Source organism: Hyperoodon ampullatus (genome assembly GCF_949752795.1).
Source record: "Hyperoodon ampullatus genome assembly, chromosome: 3".
NCBI classification, from domain to species: domain Eukaryota; kingdom Metazoa; phylum Chordata; class Mammalia; order Artiodactyla; family Ziphiidae; genus Hyperoodon; species Hyperoodon ampullatus.
Genome location: NC_136916.1, coordinates 67552643 through 67575937, shown reverse-complemented (window position 1 = coordinate 67575937; position 23295 = coordinate 67552643). Strand labels below are relative to the sequence as shown.

Here is a 23295-nt window from a genome sequence, read left to right as displayed (position 1 = left end):
ATTATTTTTTAATCATTTTATTCTTTTCCTCTACTAGTTTTGAAGGTATACACTCTCTATCTGTTATTGAGAGGTTGCCTTAAAAAATCTAACATGCATATGAATCACATCTCAGATTAATCAACATCTTAACCTATGCCCAGATAATACCAAGAGCTTACACTGGATTCATTTTATTCACCACCCCTCCTGATTTATAAGTTAGTGTCATTTATCAATACTTTAGTTCTGTGTTTTTAATCTCATCAGACATTATTATTATTGTTTTATGCAGTCAGTGTTCATTTAGAGTTACCCATATATTTACCATTTCTGTTTCTCTTCATTTCTTCTTACATATTAGATCCTCCTTCTATTTGAAGTTCATCCTTTAGAATTTTCTTGGATGAGTGTCTGCTGTGTAACTCTCTCAGTTTTTATTAGTTTTAAAATGTGTTTGTTTTACCTCCATTTTTGAAAAACATTTTTCTTAGAAATAGTATCCTAGGTTACCAGTTATTTTCATTCAGCACATTGAAGACATTATTCTATTGACTTCTGTTTTCCATTGTTTCTTTTGAGACATTAGCTGTCAGTCTGCCACTCCTTTGAGAATAATCTTTTTAAACTCTGCTCTAAGATCTTTTCTTTGTCTTTAATATTCTGCAGTTTCACAAGGATTTGATAAGGAACATATTAGTTTTGTTTGTCTTACTTGAACTGTCTTAGCCTTATTAAATCTGTGAATTTATTTCTATATATTTCTTCTGGAAAATCCTCAGTCAAAATCTCTTCACTATTGCCTTGGCCTCATTTTTTTCCAAATTTCAGTTAGACAGTGTTAGAACTTTTCAGTCTGTTCTTCTTGTCTCATAACCTCTTTTATGTATTCTCTCTCTCTCTCTTTTTTCCCCTCTTAGTTGCATTCTGGATAATGTCTTCTGACTTATCTTCAAGTATATTAATTTTTTTCTTCAGTGATGTCTAATCTGTTATTAAACTGATTCTGAGTTTTTTATCTTAATTGTCATCTTCCATTTTTAACTTCTATTTTTGTTTTCCAAACCTACCTCCTATTCTTTGGTCATGTTCTGTTTCATTCTTTTATGTCTTTAACATTTTAAATATACTTGTTTATAGTCTCTAGCTGACAATTCTTAACCTCAAGTTCATAGATATCTATGAATAGCTGATTTTGTGTCTGTGGCTCTTACAAAGCTTGTTTCCTGTTAGGTTTGTAATTTGGGGTTGTGAGCAGGGCATTTATCTGTGGGAATCTTGTATGGTCTGTGTTAAGAGTGTACTCAGTGACGTTGAGCGATATATTTGTTTGATCGTTTTTGCCAGACTCCCAAGGGAAATTACCGTCCTATAACCAACTTTTATGGTAATTTCTTGGCTTAGGGGTTCCAAGCCACAAATCAATTTTAGCTCAAATCAGAGCCAAGTTAATAGTTACAACATTTCTGGAAGAAGTTGTTTTTGGCTTTCTTTTTTTTTCTCCTGTGCTAATCCCAGTCTAGAAAAGACAAATGTACTTCTTAGCTTCCTTTGCCAGTAGGAAAATTACTTCTAATCCTTGGACTCAAGGAATAGTTTTTGAGGGTCCTAACTTTATGTTTGGGGAAGTAGGGAAGGGGTCCTCAATCCCAGTTCCCCACATCACAGGCCTCAAGGCCTTTTTTCTGGTTCTTGTGTAGTGATTAAATGGGCAAAATGTCTCCACCCACAGGTAGTTGCAGGTTAAGAGCATATTTCTAATTTCCATTCCATATTTATTTTTTGGTCATTAGGGATTTACCACACTTTATTTCAACCTTAGATATATGTTTCAAAGGACTGTTGACACAGAGGACTTTTATTTTCTCTGATCCTTTTTTCTCTTTAAACCTATGTCCTCCCCCTTGCCTCAGAGATGGGGGCTTCTCTCTTCTAACATTGGATGACAAAGCCTTCCTCTCCCACTTTCTTTGCTGTTCTACACACATGCACACAATTTAAAATAATTTAGTATTTTAAATTACTTTTTGTTAAGCCTTACAGAGAAATTGAGAATAATTAAATAGAGAATAACAAAAGTAAAAATCATGGGAGTTTATAGGGATGTAAGAAATAGTTCAGAGTGTTTAGAGTCATTTTCTTTGGTCCCTTGGACTTGGTACCTATAAGGCTAGCTGAGCTCCTATTCCTCCCTTATATTCCTAACAGAATTCCTTTCCCCTTACACCTACTCAACTTTTTTCTTTAAAGTCTCTTTCTCCAAATACCACAACCTAAACAATGAAGGTAGGCAAAAAAATTGTCATGCTATTTGCAGACACCTACTTGATTCAAGAGTGTAATTTGCATTTCCAGTGACCTCTAGACAGTGCTTCTCAAGCCATGTGTACCGAAGGGCCACTTTTTTTTAAAATTCCCAATGTGCTATGAACTGATACTTCTATAAAATTCAATAAAAGTACTGCAGCAAAATAAAATTAATAAACAAACAGGCAATCATTTTAAGTGGCCAGTGGTACTGTTGCCTGGGTGAAGTTTGATGGTGCAAGGAGGGTGATGAGGCAGGGTCACTCTTGGGTTGGGGTAGGGAGGAATTAACCAAAAGTGAACAAAGTTGTGAGTCAATCAGAAAATGAACAAGGTTCACCTATGTTCACACCCAAAGAAATGGTGAACTGTCTTCTCTTTCTGGCATTCACCTCTCAGAATCAGATGGCCATACACCATTATGTGAAGCTTTGGATGAAGCAATGAGGTGAAACAAGTAAACAAGCAAAACCTCTAAAAAAAAAAAAATACTGCAGCGAAGCCCAGTAGAAGCTCCTAGATGGCTCCTCACCTCCTTGTGCACCAATGGACCTTACTGAGCAGCACCAGGCAGTCCGCACAAAAAGAGCTTCCTTTTCTTAGACGTTTCCTCTGTGAATGCGAAAGCAACCCTGCTTACTCCCAAAAGGACCTTAGTATGTGAAGGTACTTTTTAAGCCAAAGGGTATTGGTTCATTCATTCATTTACCGTTGGTATATTTGTAAATACACTCCTTGATTTAACCAAGGGTTTTGGACCTGTTTTAACAAAAACACATATACGATCCTTTCTATACGTCAAGCCCTGTTTTAAATGATTTCCAAATGTTAAATAATATATTATTCGTAAAAACTCTATTAGGTCAATACTGTTACTATCCCCATTTTTCAGAAGAGGGGATCAATACACAGAGAGGTTAGTAACTTGCCCAAGGTCACACCACTAAGAAGCAGTGGAACTGAGATTTGAACTCATGAAGTCTACCCCCAGAGTTCCTGCACTTAACCACTCTGACAGCTGCCTCTCCAAGCCCTTCACTATCTTAGACCCTTGGGTCTCAGTTCTTCAAATACAGATTTTCCAAAGCCCACTTTATGGGTGAATAATTCATTCCAGCATCATTGCCAACTTTGGCCATTATTACATAAAGCTCTGAATCAAGGATGATCAGGTCTTCTGTCTCCTTTGTGGGAAGAGTGATGATTGATTAGCATGTCTGCCTTGAAAAGGATGGTGATTTATGAATGTTGTCTGCATGGGTGTGAAAGGGCATGGACATGTTATGTGTCAGAGGAATCACCTGTAAGCTTCAGGGCTCTGTGCCTCTGAAAAAATAAAACATTATAACCAAACTGTTAAAATTCCAACTCATCTATTGAAGAGGAGAAAATTTCAGTCCAACAAGTATCAGTTAGGTTCAGTCCAACAAGCATCAGTTAGGTTCCCCCCAAATATGTTTAACTGAATTCAACCAATCTTTTAAAACTTCAGACAAGTGAGTCAATTCCTTTACAAGTGAGGAATTGTCTTTGGCCAGAATAGAATGTCTCCACTCATACGTGTAAAACTCTGGGACAGACTCACATGGCATTCATTTTCAAATCTACGGAAAGTTGTAAGATTAGTATCTATAAATCTTGCACCAAGAATCACCAATTTTCAGTTTTGTCATGTTTGTTTTATTTCTCTCTCTCTCTCTCTCTCTCTCTCTCTCTCTCTCTATATATATATATATATATATATATATATGTGTGTGTGTGTGTGTGTGTGTGTGTGTGTGTGTGTGTGTATGTATGTATATACATATACACACATATATATAAAAAACTTATACATAAGTATATAAAACTTTTCCTGAACCATTTGAATCTGTATTGCAAATATGTATCTTCTGAAAATTCTCCTATAAAACCAGAACACTATCACTCCTAAGAAAAATAACATTCACTTAATATGCTATCTAATACAGAGCTCATATTCATATTTTCCCAATTAGCCCCCAAATCTCATTTTTAATTTGTTTTTCATTCCAAGACCCAAAGTCTCTATGTTGCATTTGGTTATGGCTCTTTAGCCTCTCTACAAGAATGTCCCATATCTTTTCTTTTCTTTTGTTTTTTGTGCTAATAGTTTTTTGAGTCCCAGCCAATTATTCCATATTCCATTCCTCTATAAGCTTGCTCTGCCTGGACACTGGTGATCCCAGAGAGTGGGGGTGGGAGGGAGACAGAGACCACAGGGGAAGGAACATGGGAGAGAAGGAGATAATATGGTTTTGATGTGGAAACTAGAGGCAGAGCCTTGTGCACAGCACACATTTTTCAACATTTAATGGTATATTAATGTTGCTTATGACATAACTTAAAAGACATTATCTTCGTGTTATATAATGAAAAAGTTACCAAATTCATGTGGTGGTCCCTCTGGGGAGGGAGGAATGAGAATGAAAATTGGGGAGGCACATAAAGGGAACTTAAACTTGATCTTTAGTGTTGTTTTCTTTTATTCAGTACATTGAAAGGCATGAGCTGAAGCAGATTATGACAGAGAGTTGGCATTTGCTTGGTCCTGAGGGATGGGAGTATTGCTCTCAGCCCTTTTCAAAACTTCCAAAGAAAAAACAGGATGAGAGAAACCAGCAAGAGAGAGCAAGAGCATACCGGAAAGGGGGACTGGGTGCCCCTGGTCTCTCCAAAGAAGCCTGGTAGAAGGACTGGTCTACGACTTCATACACACACACACACACACACACACACACACACACACACACACACATATTTTGGCCCCGCTGCACGGCATGTGGAATTTTACTTCGCTTGAGCTGCAGCTCTGCTACTTGGTGAAGAATCTGTTTTTTGAAATGATAGCGGCTCAGAGAAGTTAAAACTGCTCGCCCCAAACTCAACCATGTCCAACTGAATTAGACCAGCTTTGTTCATGATCTGATTTTGCCATGGGTGAGAGAGCTCCTTTAAGAGTCAGTGCACCCTGGGCAGGTTTATTTCTCTCCCTGAGTCTGTTTCCTTGTCTGTAAAATGGGAACATGCACCCCACACAGAGCTGGCGGGTGTACCGTGCGTCCTGCTGTGAGCAGGAGAGACCCTAACACAGCCTGCGGGAGTTCTACCTTTCCATCCCACATTTTTATACCCCACACACAGTAAGTCTGGGGGCAGGACTGGCAGCTCCGCAGTGTCCTGGGTGAGGGGGAGTGCGGAACCCAGGCACACCCACCTTTCTCCTCCTCCCTCCTGCCCTTGGCTGGCAGGTCAGTGCTGCCTCCACTCGGGTATAGTGTGGCTGTAGATGCACCCAGTGACACATCCTCACCCAGCATCATCCAGGGCAGCAAGGGAGGGGCCCCATGTTCCCTTTTGAAGGGTGACCAACAATTTCCCAGTAGCTGCCCAGCACATTTCCTGTTACATTTGATGGGCCAAGTGGCAGCCTGTGGCCACGCCAACGCCCGTCCCTGCCAAGGAGCATGGAGCTGCACAGATTGTCTTGAACACATCAGACTTGGCTCTCCACAGGGGCAGGCAGGGAATCTCCTCTCACCTGAGAAACACCAGACAGATTGGGGGTTTGTGAGTAAGAACGGGAAGTCGGTCATAAATGCAGACCACAGGCCTCATTAGCATGTCCCCTCCCGCTCCCCCATCTCCCTGGCAGGCCCCCACCCCCACCCTGTCCGCTGCACCTACTGGCTCTTGCGAGTAGCCACTGCCAGCTTAGATCCCATTCAGAGAATGGATGGGGTCCAGCCACTTTCATATTTGATGTGTCAGGCTCTTAGGTGTGACAGCCACTCTGTTGAGTTTCATACCTTATAAGCAAGAATCTTGTCGTTTTCTTTCACTTTGTGGCAACCCAGTTTTCATTTCTCCCAGCCTGGTTGTTTATATAAAGGCTTTATAAAAGTAAGGTGAAACAGGTTGCTAATTCACAGTCTGGAAAAAAGAAAATTACTAAGTGCAGACATGTTGTTTCTAATTATGTCTCTGACCAGCCATCCAGGGGCACTGTCATGTGAGGCCCTTGACTGCATTTCTCATTTAGCCTTAATAAGATGACTTGCGCATGGCGAGAATTTACCAATTTGTTAGCATAAGCATCAGTGTCTTCATGTAATAGATGCTGGTCTATTTAATTTTGTAATGTTAATTTTAATACGTTCTCATTTAGAATTAAGGGTACCATTATTTTATATTAATAAACCCACTTATCATTAAAATGCAATTACTGAATCTTAGTCAAAAATGCACTGTAGAGCTGATAAGTACCCCATTTAAATGAAACCCTGGCAAGGTTTGTTATATTAAACTTTGTTAATGTGGTAATCTGTTAGGCTCTGACTCTCTGACTCTGAACTAAATGTACTTTTGAGGGCCTTAACTTTCTAGTATTACTTTCAGTTCTTATCCTTCATGTTTCATTATTTATTTACTGAAACAATAACACCCTTTATTAAAATGTATTCTTAATAATGACAGATGGCTTATTGTAAATAATGTGATGCCCCTCCAACTGTTCCAATCCTGTTAGTATTATTCTTTCCTAAAAAAAAAAAAAGTTTTAATTACTTTCACAACTTGTCGAAAATAGGTATCATAAACATTCTCACTTGATTGAAATTTCACAAGGAGTTGAAGGCCCTAAGAGGTGACCATTAGATTTCATTCCCAAATATGTCACTAGTAATTTCACATAACATTAGAAATGTAAGATAAAACCATTCATAAACTGGAAGCAATTTTACAAGCAATTTTAATATAACCTAGAAATGGTCAGGATGGAATTAAATTTTCCAGCCAGCTCTGTGTAACCCCCTACACTGTTCATCCTGATCATTACTAGGGAAGAGCTGAATGGGGATGATCCCTTTCTAGGACAGACATACAGTGAACAAACTGCCATACTAAGGTACCATTATGGATGGGATGTTTGTGTCTCCCCCAAATCCACATGCTGAAGCCCTAACACGCCCCCTCCATGAGATGTTATTTATAGATGGGGCCTTGGAGAGATAATTAAGTTTAGATGATGTCAGGAGGGTGGGGCCTCATGATGGAATTAGTGTCCTTCTAAGAAGAGAAAGAGAAACCAGAGTTTGCTCTCTTCCTGCCATATGAGGACACAGTGAGAAGGCGGCTGTCTGCAAACCAGGAAGAGAGCCCTCGCCAGCACCTTGCTCTTGGACTTCCAGCCTCCAGAACTGTGATCAATATATTTCCACTGTTTAGTCCTCCCAGTCTATGGTGTTTTGTTATAGCAGCATGAGCTGACTAAAACAGGTATACACCCAGAAGAGGAGAGAGGGAGAGCCAGAAGTCATTTGAGTCTCTTTTTTAGAGGGCTAGCTGTACCGGATGCCTGGGCGTGGTAGGGAATGTGGAAAGCTCATTGCGTATCTCGACTATTAGCCCATCACTGAATGCCCTTTTTATTTATTTATTTATTTTTTTGCTTAATATATCTTGAAGGTTTTTTATTGTCAGCACATGGAAACCCATCTCATTCTTTCTTTTTTTTTTAAACATCTTTATTGGAGTATAATTGCTTTACAATAGTGTGTTAGTTTCTGCTTTATAACAAAGTGAATCAGTTATACATATACATATGTTCCCATATCTCTTCCCTCTTGCATCTCCCTCCCTCCCACCCTATCCTACCCCTCTAGGTGGTCACAAAACACCGAGCTGATCTCCCTGTGCTATGCAGCTGCTTCCCACTAGCTATCTATTTTACATTGGGTAGTATATATATGTCCTTGCCACTCTCTCACTTTGTCACAGCTTACTCTTCCCCCTCCCCATATCCTCAAGTCCATGCTCTAGTAGGTCTCTGTCTTTATTCCCATCTTACCCCTAGGTTCTTCATGACATTTTTTTTCTTAGATTCCATATATGTGTATTAGCATATGGTATTTGTCTTTCTCTTTCTGACTTACTTCACTCTGTATGACAGACTCTAGGTCCGTCCACCTCACTACAAATAATTCAATTTCATTTCTTTTTATGGCTGAGTAATATTCCATTGTATATATGTGCCACATCTTCTTTATCCATTCATCCGATGATGGACACTTAGGTTGCTTCCATGTCCTGGCTATTGTAAATAGAGCTGCAATGAACATTTTGGTACATGACTCTTTTTGAATTATGGTTTTCTTAGGGTATATGCCCAGTAGTGGGATTGCTGGGTCATATGGTAGTTCTATTTTTAGTTTTTTCAGGAACCTCCATACTGTTCTCCATAGTGGCTGTACCAATTCACATTCCCACCAGCAGTGCAAGAGTGTTCCCTTTTCTCATTGTCAGACTGAACGTGGTCTGGAAAGCCAAAAGCATATCATGGATTAGTTTCAAGGGTCACAGTGGTGTGGCCTGAGTTAACTCTGTTGAAAGTGTCAACAGCAGTGAGGCGAAGCTGACAGTCAGCCCGCCAGGAGCAGGCAGGGGCAGGGCATCCTCCTCCACCACAAGACAAACAGGTTGACTCTTGGCAGGAGTCCCAGGTGTGGTGTGCAGTGGCAGCCTCTGCATCAGACCTAGGAGTCCTTCCTTCATTGGCCCTGTGTTGTGGCAGTCACCGTGTGCAGTGCAGCAAGGGGTCCAGGCAGCAGTGGTGGTGGTCTGAGAGGTGCAGCCTCAACAAGCAGCTTGACTCCAATTAGTCTCATTGGAGGACAGGCCCTCACCATGCCCGTGGACAAGACTGACCCAGACAGTTTGATGAGCATGTGTGATTTCTCATCACATTTCCTGGCTCCAAAAAAGTGTGTCTTTAATCTACCAGTCTGTAGTTTTCCAAGTAACAGGCCCAACCAGTAGGCCAAACAGCCCAAGGGTCAGTAAAGATAAAACAAACTTCCTCCAGGGAGTGCTGGCCAGAGCTATGAGAACAGCCTTGAGCCCTGCCCACTGGACAGAATGACCAAGTCCACTTTGGTATCTGCAGAGCTGGCACTGGGACCACACAGCCACCATGGTCCAGCCACCACTATCAGGCTCAGCTTAGCTGATGCATCAGTGCACAGCCCAGGCATTCAGGGGCTTCCGTGCGTCCAGGGCCCTGCTGAGCCAGCAGCTCTGCTTCAGGCTCAGAGTGGGGGATAGTTTCTTCCAGAGGGGCAGCTGCCACTTTTTCATGTAAAACCCAGAGGCTGCTGTGACCAGGCCTGCTGTGTGCTTGAATACACCATTTGCATCTGACGAGTGATGCTCATTGGGCACTCCTCACCTTGTTTTGCACTGAAGCTGAGTTGACCACCCCAAAATGGGAATATCAGTCCAGGGTCACCGGGCCTCCATGGGGGAGGTGTCCAGTTTTGGCCGGAGTCCAGTAGCAGGTTAATTGCAGCTTTCCCAAAGGGATGAACATGGTAGCCATGTCAGGGATGTGACAAGTCTGAAACCCCAAGGGGCACTTCTGGGTGGATGCCGCCTCCCCTTGCCAGAGGTTCCAGTCATCAAGAGCACTGGCCACAGACACTTGGAACTCAAAGGGCCCCAAAAGTAGCAAATATGCCCAGAGTTTGCTGGACCACTTCCAACATAGCCTGATAGGCTGGCTCCACTCACAGGAGGCTGATTTGCAAGTTGGAGGTCATAAAAGACCAACTAGAATGCCCAGCTGAGGCATATTGCACCTTCAACCCAGAGCCTAAGGAGGAACCTTCTTTTGGCAGTGGGGTGTGGGGGCTGAAGATACAGCAGTTTTCCTTGACTGCCAGAGGGATTGAGCGTTGCAAATCCCCAACAGCATCCCAAGGGACTTGGCAAGGAGGCCCCTGAATTTTTGGGGGACTTAGCCACCACCTGGCTGAGGTGTGATATCACACAGTCCAGGCCCCGAGGCTGAGCTTCTGATGTGCAGGCCAGCAGTCACCATCTACAAAGTGAAAGCTTGGACACAGTGGGTAGAGCCCTCACATGCAACCCTGACCCATCCATGAGGAGTAAATGGCAGGAGCATTTTCCCCATTGGCCCTTCTCTACCTGTGACTCTTCTGATCAGGAGAATTCCCTCTGGCACTTATGGGATGGGATGTCCATTCATGTGAACTTAATCCCTGTGGTACATTCAAGTGTAGAAGCAGCAACAAGGTTGCCCTGGATTAGACCCAAGGGCACTACTGCTCACAGGATCCTGCGAGCTTCCGTTCCCCACTATGAGCATACCCAACCCCCATCAGTTGAACTCAGATGCCCCTTCCCCCTGTGACTGTGTGGGATGGTGACTTTGGCACCTTTCTCCAACAGAGCCATAAAAGTTTGAGCTCCTCTCCTCCATGAGGTGTCCCAGCTCACTTGGAAAGATACATGTGACCTCTGGTCCTCCTCTGGGGCAGGGAGACCTGGGACCCATCCCTACGGCCTTTCATGAAAGCAGCTGATATCAGGGTAGAGAAGTAGGGAGGGACCAGGAGGTTCAGAGGGAGAGAGCCAGGTGCAGTTCTTTCACATCTGAGCACTTTTGCAGTTCAGCCAAATGAACTTTCCATGGTCTGGTCCACCAGAAGCCCTGTATCAACTTTGGGGGCTCCTTGGAGTCACACAGGAAGGGAGTGAGCATCAGCCCCCATTCAGCCCTACCTCTCACTGCTTCACCTCTAAACAGTTGTTGATAGGACAGTTAGGCCCTTAGTCACTGGCCCTTTGCCTATCACCTGGGTAAGAGAGTTCCCTACAGGATCCTAGGGCATCTTTTCCCATCTCCTAACCTAGCCCAAGTGGTCCCATGTCCTGTCTCTTTTAGAAAGCCCGGTCTCTGTTGGAATCTCATCCCCATCTTCAGAACTACCATATGACCCAGCAATCCCACTACTGGGCATATACCCTGAGAAAACCATAACTCAAAAAGAGTCATGTACCAAAATGTTCATTGCAGCTCTATTTACAATAGCCCGGAGATGGAAACAACCTAAGTGTCCATCATCGGATGAATGGATAAAGAAGATGTGGCACATATATACAATGGAATATTACTCAGCCATAAAATGAAATGAAATTGAGCTATTTGTAATGAGGTGGATAGACCTAGAGTCTGTCATACAGAGTGAAGTAAGTCAGAAAGAGAAAGACAAATACCGTATGCTAACACATATATATGGAATTTAAGAAAAAAAATGTCATGAAGAACCTAGGGCTAAGACAGGAATAAAGACACAGACCTACTAGAGAATGGACTTGAGGATATGGGGAGGGGGAAGGGTAAGCTGTGACAAAGCGAGAGAGAGGCATGGACATATATACACTACCAAACGTAAAATAGATAGCTAGTGGGAAGCAGCCGCATAGCACAGGGAGATCAGCTCGGTGCTTTGTGACCACCTAGAGGGGTGGGATAGGGAGGGTGGGAGGGAGGGAGATGCAAGAGGGAAGAGATATGGGAATATATGTATATGTATAACGGATTCACTTTGTTATAAAGCAGAAATTAACACACCATTGTAAAGCAATTATACTCCAATAAAGATGTAAAAAAAAAAAAAAAAGAAAAAAAAAAAACTGTCCAGAACTGTGAAGATCCTACTCTGCTTGCAAGCTAGCTAGTTAGCCCAACACAGGTTCAAGGATGCTGGCAAAAGACATGAGACTCCTGGGTCAGAGACAGAGGACTTCATCACTCACAGCATAGCAAGCAGCACGAGTTCCATGTTTACGTCAGTTTCCCTTGCCCTCCAAACCCCATGGGTGTTGCAGAAGCAGGGATGGGGGGATACTGTGCACACAGTGGATTTGTGTCCAAGCTCAGATCCCCAAGCTTAGGAAACCCCAACACAGTCAAGTCAGTTGAAAATATAACAGTACTAAATGTGTATACACCTAAGATTTAGCCTAAAATATATATAAAGCAAAAATTGACAGACTCTAAAGAGAAATAGACAAATCTAAAATCAAAACTGGAGATTTTTAACAGAATTCTCTTGATAAATGATAGAATCAATATCCAAAAAAATCATTAGGGATTAGATGAACATAAATAAAGAGCTTAACCTAATTTACATATATACCACATGGCACCTACCAATTGCAGAATAAATATATATTCTTTTCAAGTAAACAATTTTCCAAATTGACTACATGGTGGGACATAAAGATTGTATCAATAAATTTCAAAGGATTTGAAATCATTCAGAGTATGTGCTCGGACCACACAATGAAATATCCCTCTTTATCTCATGTCTTAATAATGTCTACTTCATCTGATAGCAGTAAAACTTTACCAGCTTTACTTTTGCTTATTTTTGAATGATATATCCTCTCTACCTACTTACTGTCAAATTTCTGTGTCATTATATTTATGGTTTCTTTTGTCAACAGTATATAGCTGGTTTTTAAGGAGGGCTGACAGTGTCTTTTAATTGGAATATTTAGTCCATCCACATTTAATATAAATGCTCTTTTGGTTTAAATCTGTTACCTTGCTGTTTGTTTTTTGTTATTCTGTTTCTATTTTCTCTTTCTTTTACTCTTTTGAATTATTTAAGGATGTTTATCATTGTTTTCCCCTCTACTATCTTGTTAGTTATACATTTCTTATTATTCTTTTCATGGTTACCCTAGAGTTTACAACATGCATTTTTGAGTTATTAGAATTTATCTTAAGTTAGCACTTTTACCTCTTTCTGGTCAATGTATGAACCTTAGAACTTATGTCATTTGTTACACACTCCCATATTTTGTGTTGTTGCTGTCATGTGTTTTAATTCTACATATAATTTAATCCCCAAAAGCCATTACTAGTATTACTTTAAACAATCAGTATTTACCAACATATTTGCCCTTTCAAGTCTCTTTATTCCTTTTGTATATCCTGCCTCCCATAGAGTCATTTTCCTTCTGTCTGGAGATCTCCCTTTAGAATTCTTTACTGCAGGTGTGCTGGTGATGAATTTTTTCTTTCTATTTTTCTGGGGTATAGAATTCTAAATTGGTAATAATCACCTTTCTTCACAACACCTTGCTGAGATTACAATAGAAATTGCATTTAATCTATGCATCAATTTAGAGAGAATTCACATCTTTACTGTGTTGAGAGTCTTCCAGTTCGTGAATATGGTATGTCTCTCCAGTTGTTTAGATCTTCTTTGATTTCTTTCATCAGCATTTTATAGTTTTTAGCATACAAGTACTGAAGATGTTATTTTATACCTATACTTCAGTATTTAATTTTTGAGCTATTGTAAATAGTATGAGATTTAAAAATTTGAGGCCCATGTGTTCAGAGTTAGTATGTCAAAATACCATTGATTTGTGTATGTTGATCATGTATTCTGTGACCTTGACAAAATCATTTATGAGTTATAGTATTTTTTGTAGCTTCCTTCTGATTTTCTACATAAACCATCCTGTCATCTGCAAATAAGGACAGTGCTAGGTCTTTCTTTCTGATCTGTGTTACTTTTATTTCTTTTTCTTGACTTATTTCACTGGCTAGGACTTCCAGTACTATGTTGAATAGCAGGTTGAGAGAGAGCATCCTCACCTTTTCCCAGTCTTAAGGGGAAAGAATTCAGTCTTTAACATTTAAGTATGATGTTAGCTGTATGGTTTTTGTAGATGTTCTTTACCAAGTTGAGAAAGTTCCCCTCTGTTCCTAGTTTTAATGGGAGTTTTTGTCATGAATGAGTATCAAATTTTGTCAAATGCTTTTTCTTCATTGATGATATGATCAAGTGATTTTTCTTCTGTAAACTGTTAATATTGTGAATTATATTAATTGATTTTCAAATATTAAACTAGCCTTGCATCCCAGTAATAAACCCCACTTAAACGTAGTGTATAATTTTTCTATAAAATGCTGAGTTCTACTTGTTTATATTTTGTTAAGAATTGTGTATCATATTCATGAGAGGTATTGATCTGTACTTTTCTCTTTTTTGTATTTTCTTTGTCTGATTTTGGTATCAAGGTAATACTGGCCATTTTCTGCAGAAGTTTGTATAGGATTTGTTGAGTGTGTCTATTTGTATAGTCTTTTGAGTGGTTGCTCTAGATATTATGTTATATACACATACTTTATCAAAGCATACACATAAAGTGCTGACACTTTACCACTTTTATGAAGCATAGAAACCTTACCTGCTTTTATGCTCCTTTATCCTCCACCATCTATAATTGTCTTAAGTATTTCTTCTACACACATTGAGACAATGTTATAATTTTTTCTTCAACTGTCAGACATAATTTAGAAAATTCAAGAGGAGAAGGAAAGTCTCTGTATTCATTCATATTTTTGCTCTTTCCATGTTGTTCCTTCCTAATGTTTGAAGATTTCCTCTTTTGTCATTTCTTTTCTGTCTAGAGAACTTCCTTTAGCCATTCTTTTAAATTAGGTCTACTGGAAACCTAAATTCTCTTAGTTTTCCTTCATCTAAGAATGTGTTGATTTCCCCTTTATTTCTGAAGGATACTTCTGTTGTACATAGAATTCTGGATTGATGGCTCTTTTCTTTTAGCACTTGAGAAACATTGTTCCACTTCTTTCTGATCTCTATGGTTTCTGATAAGAAATTCACTGTCATTACAATTGTTTTTCCCATATAGGTAAGGAGTTATTTCTCTTTAGAAGCTTTCAAGGCTTTTTCTTTGTCTTTAGTTCACAGAAATTGGACTATGATATGTTTTGGCATGAATTTCCATGGGTTTTTCCCATTTAGAATTTTCTCAGCTTCTTGAATTCATATATTTATATGTTTGTTTGTTTACAAAATTTGGAAAGTTTTCAGTGATTATTTCTTTGAATACTTTTCTCAGCTCTACCCTATTTCTCCTCTCCTATGGGACTATGGTCACGTGATCTTTTTTTGATCTCCATTATTCAGTTTCTGTAATTTCTATGTTATACCTTGTCATCCACAGATTCTTTCTTCTATTCTCTCCATTCTGTTATTGAGCACATCCATTGAATTTTTTTAACCAATTGTTGGATTATTTTAGTTCCAAAATCCTCATATGGCCTTTCTTTGTATCTTCTTTTGTTGTTTTTGTTGAGACTTTTTTTTGGCTGACATTTTTCTTTTTTTTTTTCATTTGTTTCAAGCCTGTTTGTAATTGCTTGTTGAGGCATTTTTATGATGCCTGCTTTAAAATCTCTTTCAGATAATTCTAACATCTGTGTCATCTGTGTTGGTGTTGGTTAGTTGTCTTTCCTCATTCCATTTGAGGTCTTCCTGGTTCTTGGTATAAATAATTTTCAATTGAAAATTGTATATTTTGGGTATTAAGTTATAAGACTCTGAATCATTTAAATCTTGTGTTTTAGCAGACCTTCTCTGACACCATTCCGTTAGGTGTAGGACGCCATTGATTCACAGCCATCAGATGGGGGTGGACATACAGGTTTTCCACACTGCCTCTGCTGGAACCTAATGTGGCATGGGCTTCTTGGTACTGCTGGGAGGTAGTGGGGGAACCTCATCACCATCAGATGGGAGTGAAAGTCCAGGCTCCCCATATGTTCTCCATATGGTAAGGGTGGAATCCTCATTACCATCCAGCAGGGTTGAAGTGCTGACTCCGCACCACCTGGCAGTGGGAGAGGGGGTAGAGAGTGACTCATGGCAGCCTGGCAAGGATGAAGTCTCAGCTCCCCACTCGGCCTCTGCTAGAAGAGTGGTGGGAGGGCTACAGTTTGTTCTGTGGGTGTGGCTGGAATAGAACAGCTGTTTTCTAAGCAGTGGCTGTCTGGCTAAGCTGCCCCTCTCCTGGTGTTCTGACTAAAGAGAGCATGATTTTTTTGACAGCCTCCATTATTTCCAGACTGTAACCTTCTCTAGCATCTACTCTGGGGTTTGTGAGGCAAAGAGGAACCCAGGGCACCTACCACCAGGTTGTGCCTCAAGTCCTGAGGTTCCTAGCCAGTCTACCTTCTTCTCTCCACCTTTCAGTCTTCCCATGTTGTTTTATATTTAATGTCCAGGGGTTTTAGTTATAGTTAGTAGAAAGGGTAGCGGAGAGGATGTCTACTCTGTCTTCCTGCAAGCAGAAGTCTCGAGATGTGTTGATGAAATTTAACATGACTCTACCAAAATAGCTACAATAGTTTTGATGTATAAAATTAAATGTAGCCAAAGACAAAAATAACATGACATCACTTATAGAATGTAGAATCTAAAAATAATAATAATACAAATGAACTTATTTACAAAACAGAAATAGACCCACAGACACAGAAAACAAATTTATGGTTACCAAAGGGGAAAGGGGGGATAAATTAGGAGTCTGGGATTAACAGATACACACTACTGTATATAAAATAGATAAACAACAAAGACCTACTGTATAGCACAGGGAAATATATTCAATATCTTGTAATAACCTACAATGGAAAAGGATCTGAAAAAGAACATATATATATATATATATATATATATATATATATATATATATATATATACACACACACATGTATGTATAACTGAACCACCTTGCTGTACATCTGAAACATTGTACATCAACTATACATCAATTTAAAAAAATAAATGTAAACCATACTCTCAAAGGTATGTATGCATCAACAAAGAAGGATGGTATTTTTTTAGAAAAATAACTTTTGGGAGGGGAAACTGTGTTCAAGGAAATTACACAAAGAAAAATTTTACATTTTGTGTAAAATGTGTTCCCAGATTCAAGGAGAGAAGGCTTTAGTCTTGAGTTTCTTGCTAGTTGATGGGAGAATTTGGCCGTTTTTTTTCTTAGAGAGGAAAAAATCTATATATTTTTTTAGAATAAGTAGCCATAACCCTCCACCTTACCAATGAAGTTCTCTAGAATCCTCTAGAAAATCATCCGCCAATGTTTAAGCTTACTTAGCAAACATCCCTGCCTGTCCTGGGATTCTAAACATGAGCTTCTGTTCCAGGTCGCCTGAACTGGTGGTCCACCGTGTGCACGAGCTGTAAACGGCTTCTTCCTTTGGCCACGACAGGGGACGGGAACTGCCTTTTACACGCTGCCTCACTGGGTAAGCCCCACAGTGTAGACAGAGGGTGGCAGTGCTCAGGCCTGCTCTGTGCATCATTAAAGGACAATCATATACTAAGTAGAGCCACGTGCATCACTGTCATCTGGAAGAATCCCCAAGGGGTGGAGCCAACAACCCCTGCCCTTCTTGTCAAGCAGCTGGCAGGCTTGGTGGGGACATAGAGCACACACGAGAAAAGATCTGTCCTGATAGAAGGAGGCCTGAGCAGAGCTTCAGGGATGGGCATTAGACATCGTGATCTAGAGCAATCAAAGAGGACTTCCTGGAGGAGGTTAGATTTTACTGAGACTTGAAGAACTCGAAAGACTATAGAAAAGGACCTTCCAGGCAGGGAGACCACATAGATAAAGCAGAAAGGCAGAAATTAACGTGGTGTTTGGGGTCGGGGCTAAGCCCTGTTGGGCTCGAGCAGGAAGTCTGGGGAGCTGTGCATGAGTTTGGGTAGGTCTGGGGCCACCACACTGACTGCAGCTGATGCACTCAGACTGACAAAAAGACAGACATAGGTAGTGCTTGGGTAAATAACATGGCACAGTCAGAATACACCACAGAGAGGTCAGCAACCTCCTCCAACGGAGATGTGAGCTTCCTGGTTACAAAAAGCGACACCAGCAAATGCACAAGCGTGGGTGGCAATACTTGGATGATGGAAAGAAACGGTAGACTTTCTGGAAGCTCACTTAACCCCTCTGGACCCAGGCTTACAACACAGGCAGACCTGGATTTGTGCCGGGGACCCCAGTATCAGTGCCAGTGACACCTTATCAGTCCTGCAGTATGAGGACCCTCTCCAGGGATGGGCCCCTCCGACGAGAGTATGGTCCTTGTTGGTCAAACTCGCCTCCCCAGGTAAACATGACCTTAACCCGATGCTGTGTCCCAGAGCAAGGACGCCCCAGACCTTGCTTCAGACCTGTAGTGAGGCCTGTTCTGTAAGAGGTGGGCTGAGGTGAGCCTGAAAAGGCTTAGAGAGTAATGAGGGGACCTGGAAAGGGCCCCGAGATGCCCAGAGGATGATGGAGCCCAAGAGCAAAGGGAACATCCCACATTCCATGGGGTTGACAAGGGGTGATGGGGAAGACAAGGGTACCCACCCACCTCCTCCCTTTCAAAACTAACACATTTCTGTCTGTTGACTCCACATTCATCATAGTAAAATAACAATCAGCAATCCCGCTGCCCAGCGATGGCTGCTTTTAACATTTTGGTATATTGTCTTCCACACTTTTGTCTATTCTTCCAGTGAAATTAGGATCTCACGGTGTTCACAGTTTAGAATCCAACATTTTTCCCTTAAAATTGTATTGAGAATTTTCCATGCTGTTCTTCAAAAACATATTTTTGCTAGTTGTGTCCTATTCCATCGCAATGTATTCACTATCTCCTTCTTATGGAACTTATTTTACCTTGTTCTGTATAAAACCTGGAGAAGGAAAATGAAAGAAGAGATCTCTCCTCTGTGTCAACCAGCAGCCTCTTTGCAAAGGTTTCAGGCATGGAAATGCCTTTGTCCTTCTGAAACTGCAGCATGCAGAGGCACTGTCCCTGGCATGACCATGGGTGGATAAGGCCACAAACCAGATGGCCACACGCCACTGTGGTCCTGTTTGATGGCATGTGTTTCCCCGTGAGCACAGCAGGCCCTCCAGGTCTGCCTGGGAAGAGAAAGCCTTCTGCAGGTGGCCCTCACTCCAGCTGCAAGAGAGGCTGGGCCAAGACTGAGCCTTTGACTCGTGGCCTGTTGGTTCTTTTCTCCCAATACTTTGTTCCCCTTTTGTACTTAAATTGCTGAACCCCACAGGAGCAGGACTGCCCAAAGTGTCCATGCCACACTCACCAGCAGTACTTACTGGACCTGCTGTCCAGCCCTGGCATTGACCTAGGGTGTGGGGCACACATAGAAATGATGGTAATCCTGGGGTCAGGCTTGTGGGCGAACATGTATGGGACAAGGAGACCCTCTTTGCAAGAGAGACCCAAACAAGGAGCCATGGCCTGTAGACTGGACCCGGGACTTGCCCTGCCTGGGAGGAAGCTGCAGGCAGGTCTGAGGGATGAGAAAGCTTGGCTCAGCCTGTTCATAAAAGGAGGGTTGATAGCCACCTCCCTCCGTCTGTGCTGCAGAAAAAGACCAAAGCCTCCCTGGACAGAAAGCCCGCAGCAGCCCAAGGTTATCCGCGTGTCTTTGCACTAAAGGATGTACACCAGTTTGGGCTTTTGATCATCAGTCAGTGCGGGTCACTGCTCTCCGAAAGCTCTCCAGGGGATCTCAGCTCACTTCAAGTCCACCTTTCCAGTCTCCACCTCTTCCCCTCCATCCCAGCTCCAGCCACCTTTCCCTCCCTAGTATGCCACGTGGGCCTCCTCGGGGCCAGCCCTGGCCTTTTCCTGTGACTCCGCCCCGTCCTCCACCACTCAAGTCTTTGCTCCAATGTCTCCACTCACGCCGTGACCAAACCACCCACCACTCTGCCCTCTTGGCCTGATTCATCCCCCCGATGGTGCTACTGCCCGCAACATAGGGTGTTACATGCTAATTTGATGACTGCCTCTCCTCCCCTCAATGTGGGCTCCGTGAGATTTTAGGAATTTAGTCTGTCCTTGTTGCTGCTGTGGATATTCCCAGCACTTAGAATGGTGCCTCACCCCTACTGTGAAATAAGTGTGGAATTAAGTGGAATTAATGGTATTCAATTAAACAAATGAATGAATTCCCCCACTCTCTCCCTGTAGCCAGAGCTGCATCTCTCTTTCACGATGCTTCTTCCATTGCTTGGGTTTCTTGGCCACTTCTGAGCTGCGCCAAAGGCGTACTCAGAGATGTGCTGGTTTGTCTTTATTGACCCCTGGGCACCCAGCACAGGCCGGGAGGGGCACTTCCTTCAGAAGCAGGTGCTCCCCGCGGGCCCCGGATGTGTGCTGAAATGCCTCAGGGCTACAGACGTCAGATGCGGCAGACCCCCGACGAAGCCGGAGTCTGACTGCCATCCTGGCTCTGGGCCTTGTGTGAGGGCACATCACCGATTGTCCCCACAGGCTCTCTCCCACTCGAACGCAAAGCCCGGACCACAAACATTATATCCCTCAGAGCAAACCTGAGAGGTTGGGGGCAGCCTGCCAAGGGCCCCTGAGACAGGCAGCACTTAGTGAAACTGTTGTTGCTCTAAGGAGGGGCCGTGCTCCTTCACTGCTGCCTGCATCCACGGGAAACATCACAAGGGAGCACAGAGGGCAGCTGCTTGCTAATCGTGAGAACTGAACAGCTGGCTACTGAGCCAATCTGCTCACACAGCTGCGGGGGCCAAGGCTGGAAGGCGGTGGTGGTCTCAGCGCCTGCCGGCCTGCCCCCTCCTCCTCACGTCCCTCCTCTCTCCTCTGCCCCTCATGGGCCTCCCGGCTGCAGGAATGTGGGGCTTTCACGACCGGGACCTGGTTTTGCGGAAAGCTCTCTACACCATGATGAGGACGGGGGCCGAGAGGGAGGCCCTGAAGCGAAGATGGAGGTGGCAGCAGACGCAGCAGAACAAGGAGGTAGGTACCTGTCGGCGTGGCAGAGCCGGGACCACGCCACGCGTGGCCAAAGCCAGGGCGGGGTCCGGATCTGGGCCCCGAGGCCAAGCCTGTCTTGTGAGATCAGCAACAATGGCTCCGTCCCCCACTCAGACCCACTAAAGAGGAGCCCATTGCCACAGTCAGGCCCTGCCCACAGCGACCAGACGTCCATTTCCCCCACCCGTCCTGGTGTAATTATGAAAACCAATCGCCTTCACTCGCAAGGCTGTCCCGACCTGAATGGTGGATTAGATGGTCACCCATCAGGTCACTGCTGGTGCAGCCACAGATTGGCCCTGGCACGGCCCACGGACCCAGCCCCAGTGTGTGTGCTCAGCCCAAAGGGAATTCTCCTCCCTGAACCTGGGTGAGCACTGGCCCTTTGCTGGCCTGGAAGCCCTTGAAGATGGGTCTGCCCGGGTCCCTGCACACGTGTCAGTGGTCGGCGCCCTGCCCGGTGCGCGTACAGGTCATTCTCACCCCTAGGAATGACCCCTATTGCTGGGTGGACTCCCAATGGCATGGAGCTTGGAGATTGGGGGTTCTGAACAAATTCTGTCAGAGCAAATGGGGATGGTCCTCGGCCACTAACAGGTGCCCCAGGCCCAGGGGCTGACGAAACCGGGAGGTGAGGCTCTCGGCCAGGCTCGCCTGGGTGGAGGGTAAGGAGTGGCCGCCCCCTCCTGAGCCCGCCCCCCTTTGCGCCAGTCAGGGCTGGTGTACACGGAGGAAGAGTGGGAGCGGGAGTGGACAGAGCTGCTGAAGCTGGCCTCCAGCGAGCCACGCACGCACGTCAGCAAGCACGGCGGCTCGGGCGGGGGGTAAGTGCTGCCCCGGCCGTGCCCCACCCCCAGCGGCACGGGAAGTTGGGGAGGATGTGGGACCCCCAAGCTGGGGGCGACATGAGGACGACTCCCGCCTTCAGACCTTAGATTCTACCGAGGATGCAGGGCAGGTGGGGGGGGACAGCAGGACCCTGCCAGATGTTTGGGGGAAAGTGTGCACAGTCCCCATGTGCATCTCATGAGCTCACGTGTGCCCCCCCGACACCCCAGCAGGGAGGGACTCACCGCCCAGCCAGCCTCCGGAGGGCCCACACTGCCCACACACTCACCAGGCTCTGAAGCCTCAGGCTGCTGATTTGGGTTTTTCTGAACATCTAATTTCTGGCTTTAAGAAGTCACAGTGAAACAAAAGATGGTTAGGCGAGCCCAGCGTCTCCCAGACGGGCTCCAGGGACATCCTGTGTGTTCCTGGCACCCAGGCTCTACTGCTCTGCACACGTGGGCAGCGGCTGTTCTTCCTGCAGACACGGCTGGACCATCTCCATGTGGGAATGAAGGTGCAGCCAACAGGGCAGCTGCAGCCCCTTTGGCCCCAGCTTTTTGAAACCGAGGGCCAGGTTGTCACCCCCCAGAAAAAGTCTCAGCCAAACACAAGAGAGGATGCTTGTTGACAGCGGGGAGACCCAAGAAAGGATCAGAGGCTCTAGACAGCCCCTGCAGGCAGTGCATCCCAGGCCCTACCCTGCCCTCATGCATCTCTGCATCTGGGTCCTCAGCCTCTGCAGCAGGACCTAGCGCTTTCCAGGCCGGCACCAGACAGAGGCCCTTCAAAGACGAGGCTTAGAGATGATAACGAAGCTTGTAAACACTATTCCTACAGAGTTGTTTTGTCACTTTGTTTTTTTGTGTTTTTTTATGTGGACCACTTTTAAATTTGTCACTTCGTTTTTTTGTGTTTTTTTATGTGGACCACTTTTAAAGTCTGTATTGAATTTGTTACGATATTGCTTCTGTTTTACATTTTGGTTTTTTGGCCCCGAAGCATGTGGGATCTTAATTCCCCAACCAGGAATTGAACCCGCACCCCCTGCATTAGAAGGCAAAGTCTCAATCACTGGGCAGCCAGGGAAGTCCCTGTCACTTTGTTTTAATCGGGAGACTTGTCAACACCAGAAGTCTGTCTTGTTTAGGACATTTTGGGACAAATATCCTAAAGACTCAATCCATTCCTGAAAGCCTGCTCTCTACTTTTCCACACTGCTGAGTCTTGCCTGGGATGCGTCTAAAGGGTTCCTCACCATCCTTTTCCCCATTGTCTCTCCAGCCCCTGCTGCTCTGTAGACGCTGGTGACTCTTCCAGGGTGGGGAAGATGTGGGGCATGACAGCAGTAATGATACGAATAACAGGTCACAGTTGCCACATACTGTGTCCCCCCCACCGAGTCCTCCCATCCAGGAGGCAGTTGACTGACAGTCACATGGCTGGTTTGGGCCATCTGACTCCTAAGGCCATGGCCTGGGCACTGCTGCTGCTCTCCGGGACCCCAGAGGACTCAGAGCAGGAGAGTGGAGGCAGGCAGCAAATGACATCTGTTTGTCCCTGTCACCCCTCACAGGGACTCAGGTTTGCCAAGGTCGAGGCAGGACCACCACATAGAGGCCCCTAGCTGATGGGCA

The 23295-nt window shown here is 43.9% G+C and overlaps 1 protein-coding gene across 2 annotated transcripts in view; it reads left to right on the top strand.

Moving 5' to 3' along the window:
- The window catches only part of OTUD7A (OTU deubiquitinase 7A), a gene marked incomplete at its 5' end in the record, with an annotated part of 167020 nt that overhangs the window by 98948 nt on the left and 44777 nt on the right, over nucleotides 1–23295 (top strand). Inside the window, 3 exons of one of the 2 annotated variants that reach the window (XM_079699885.1) lie at nucleotides 17159–17260; nucleotides 20685–20812; nucleotides 21542–21654. In XM_079699885.1, coding sequence (XP_079556011.1) covers nucleotides 17159–17260; nucleotides 20685–20812; nucleotides 21542–21654 — 343 coding nt within the window. The remainder of the gene's footprint in view (nucleotides 1–17158; nucleotides 17261–20684; nucleotides 20813–21541; nucleotides 21655–23295) is intronic. The other variant, XM_079699886.1, reaches the window with a different exon arrangement.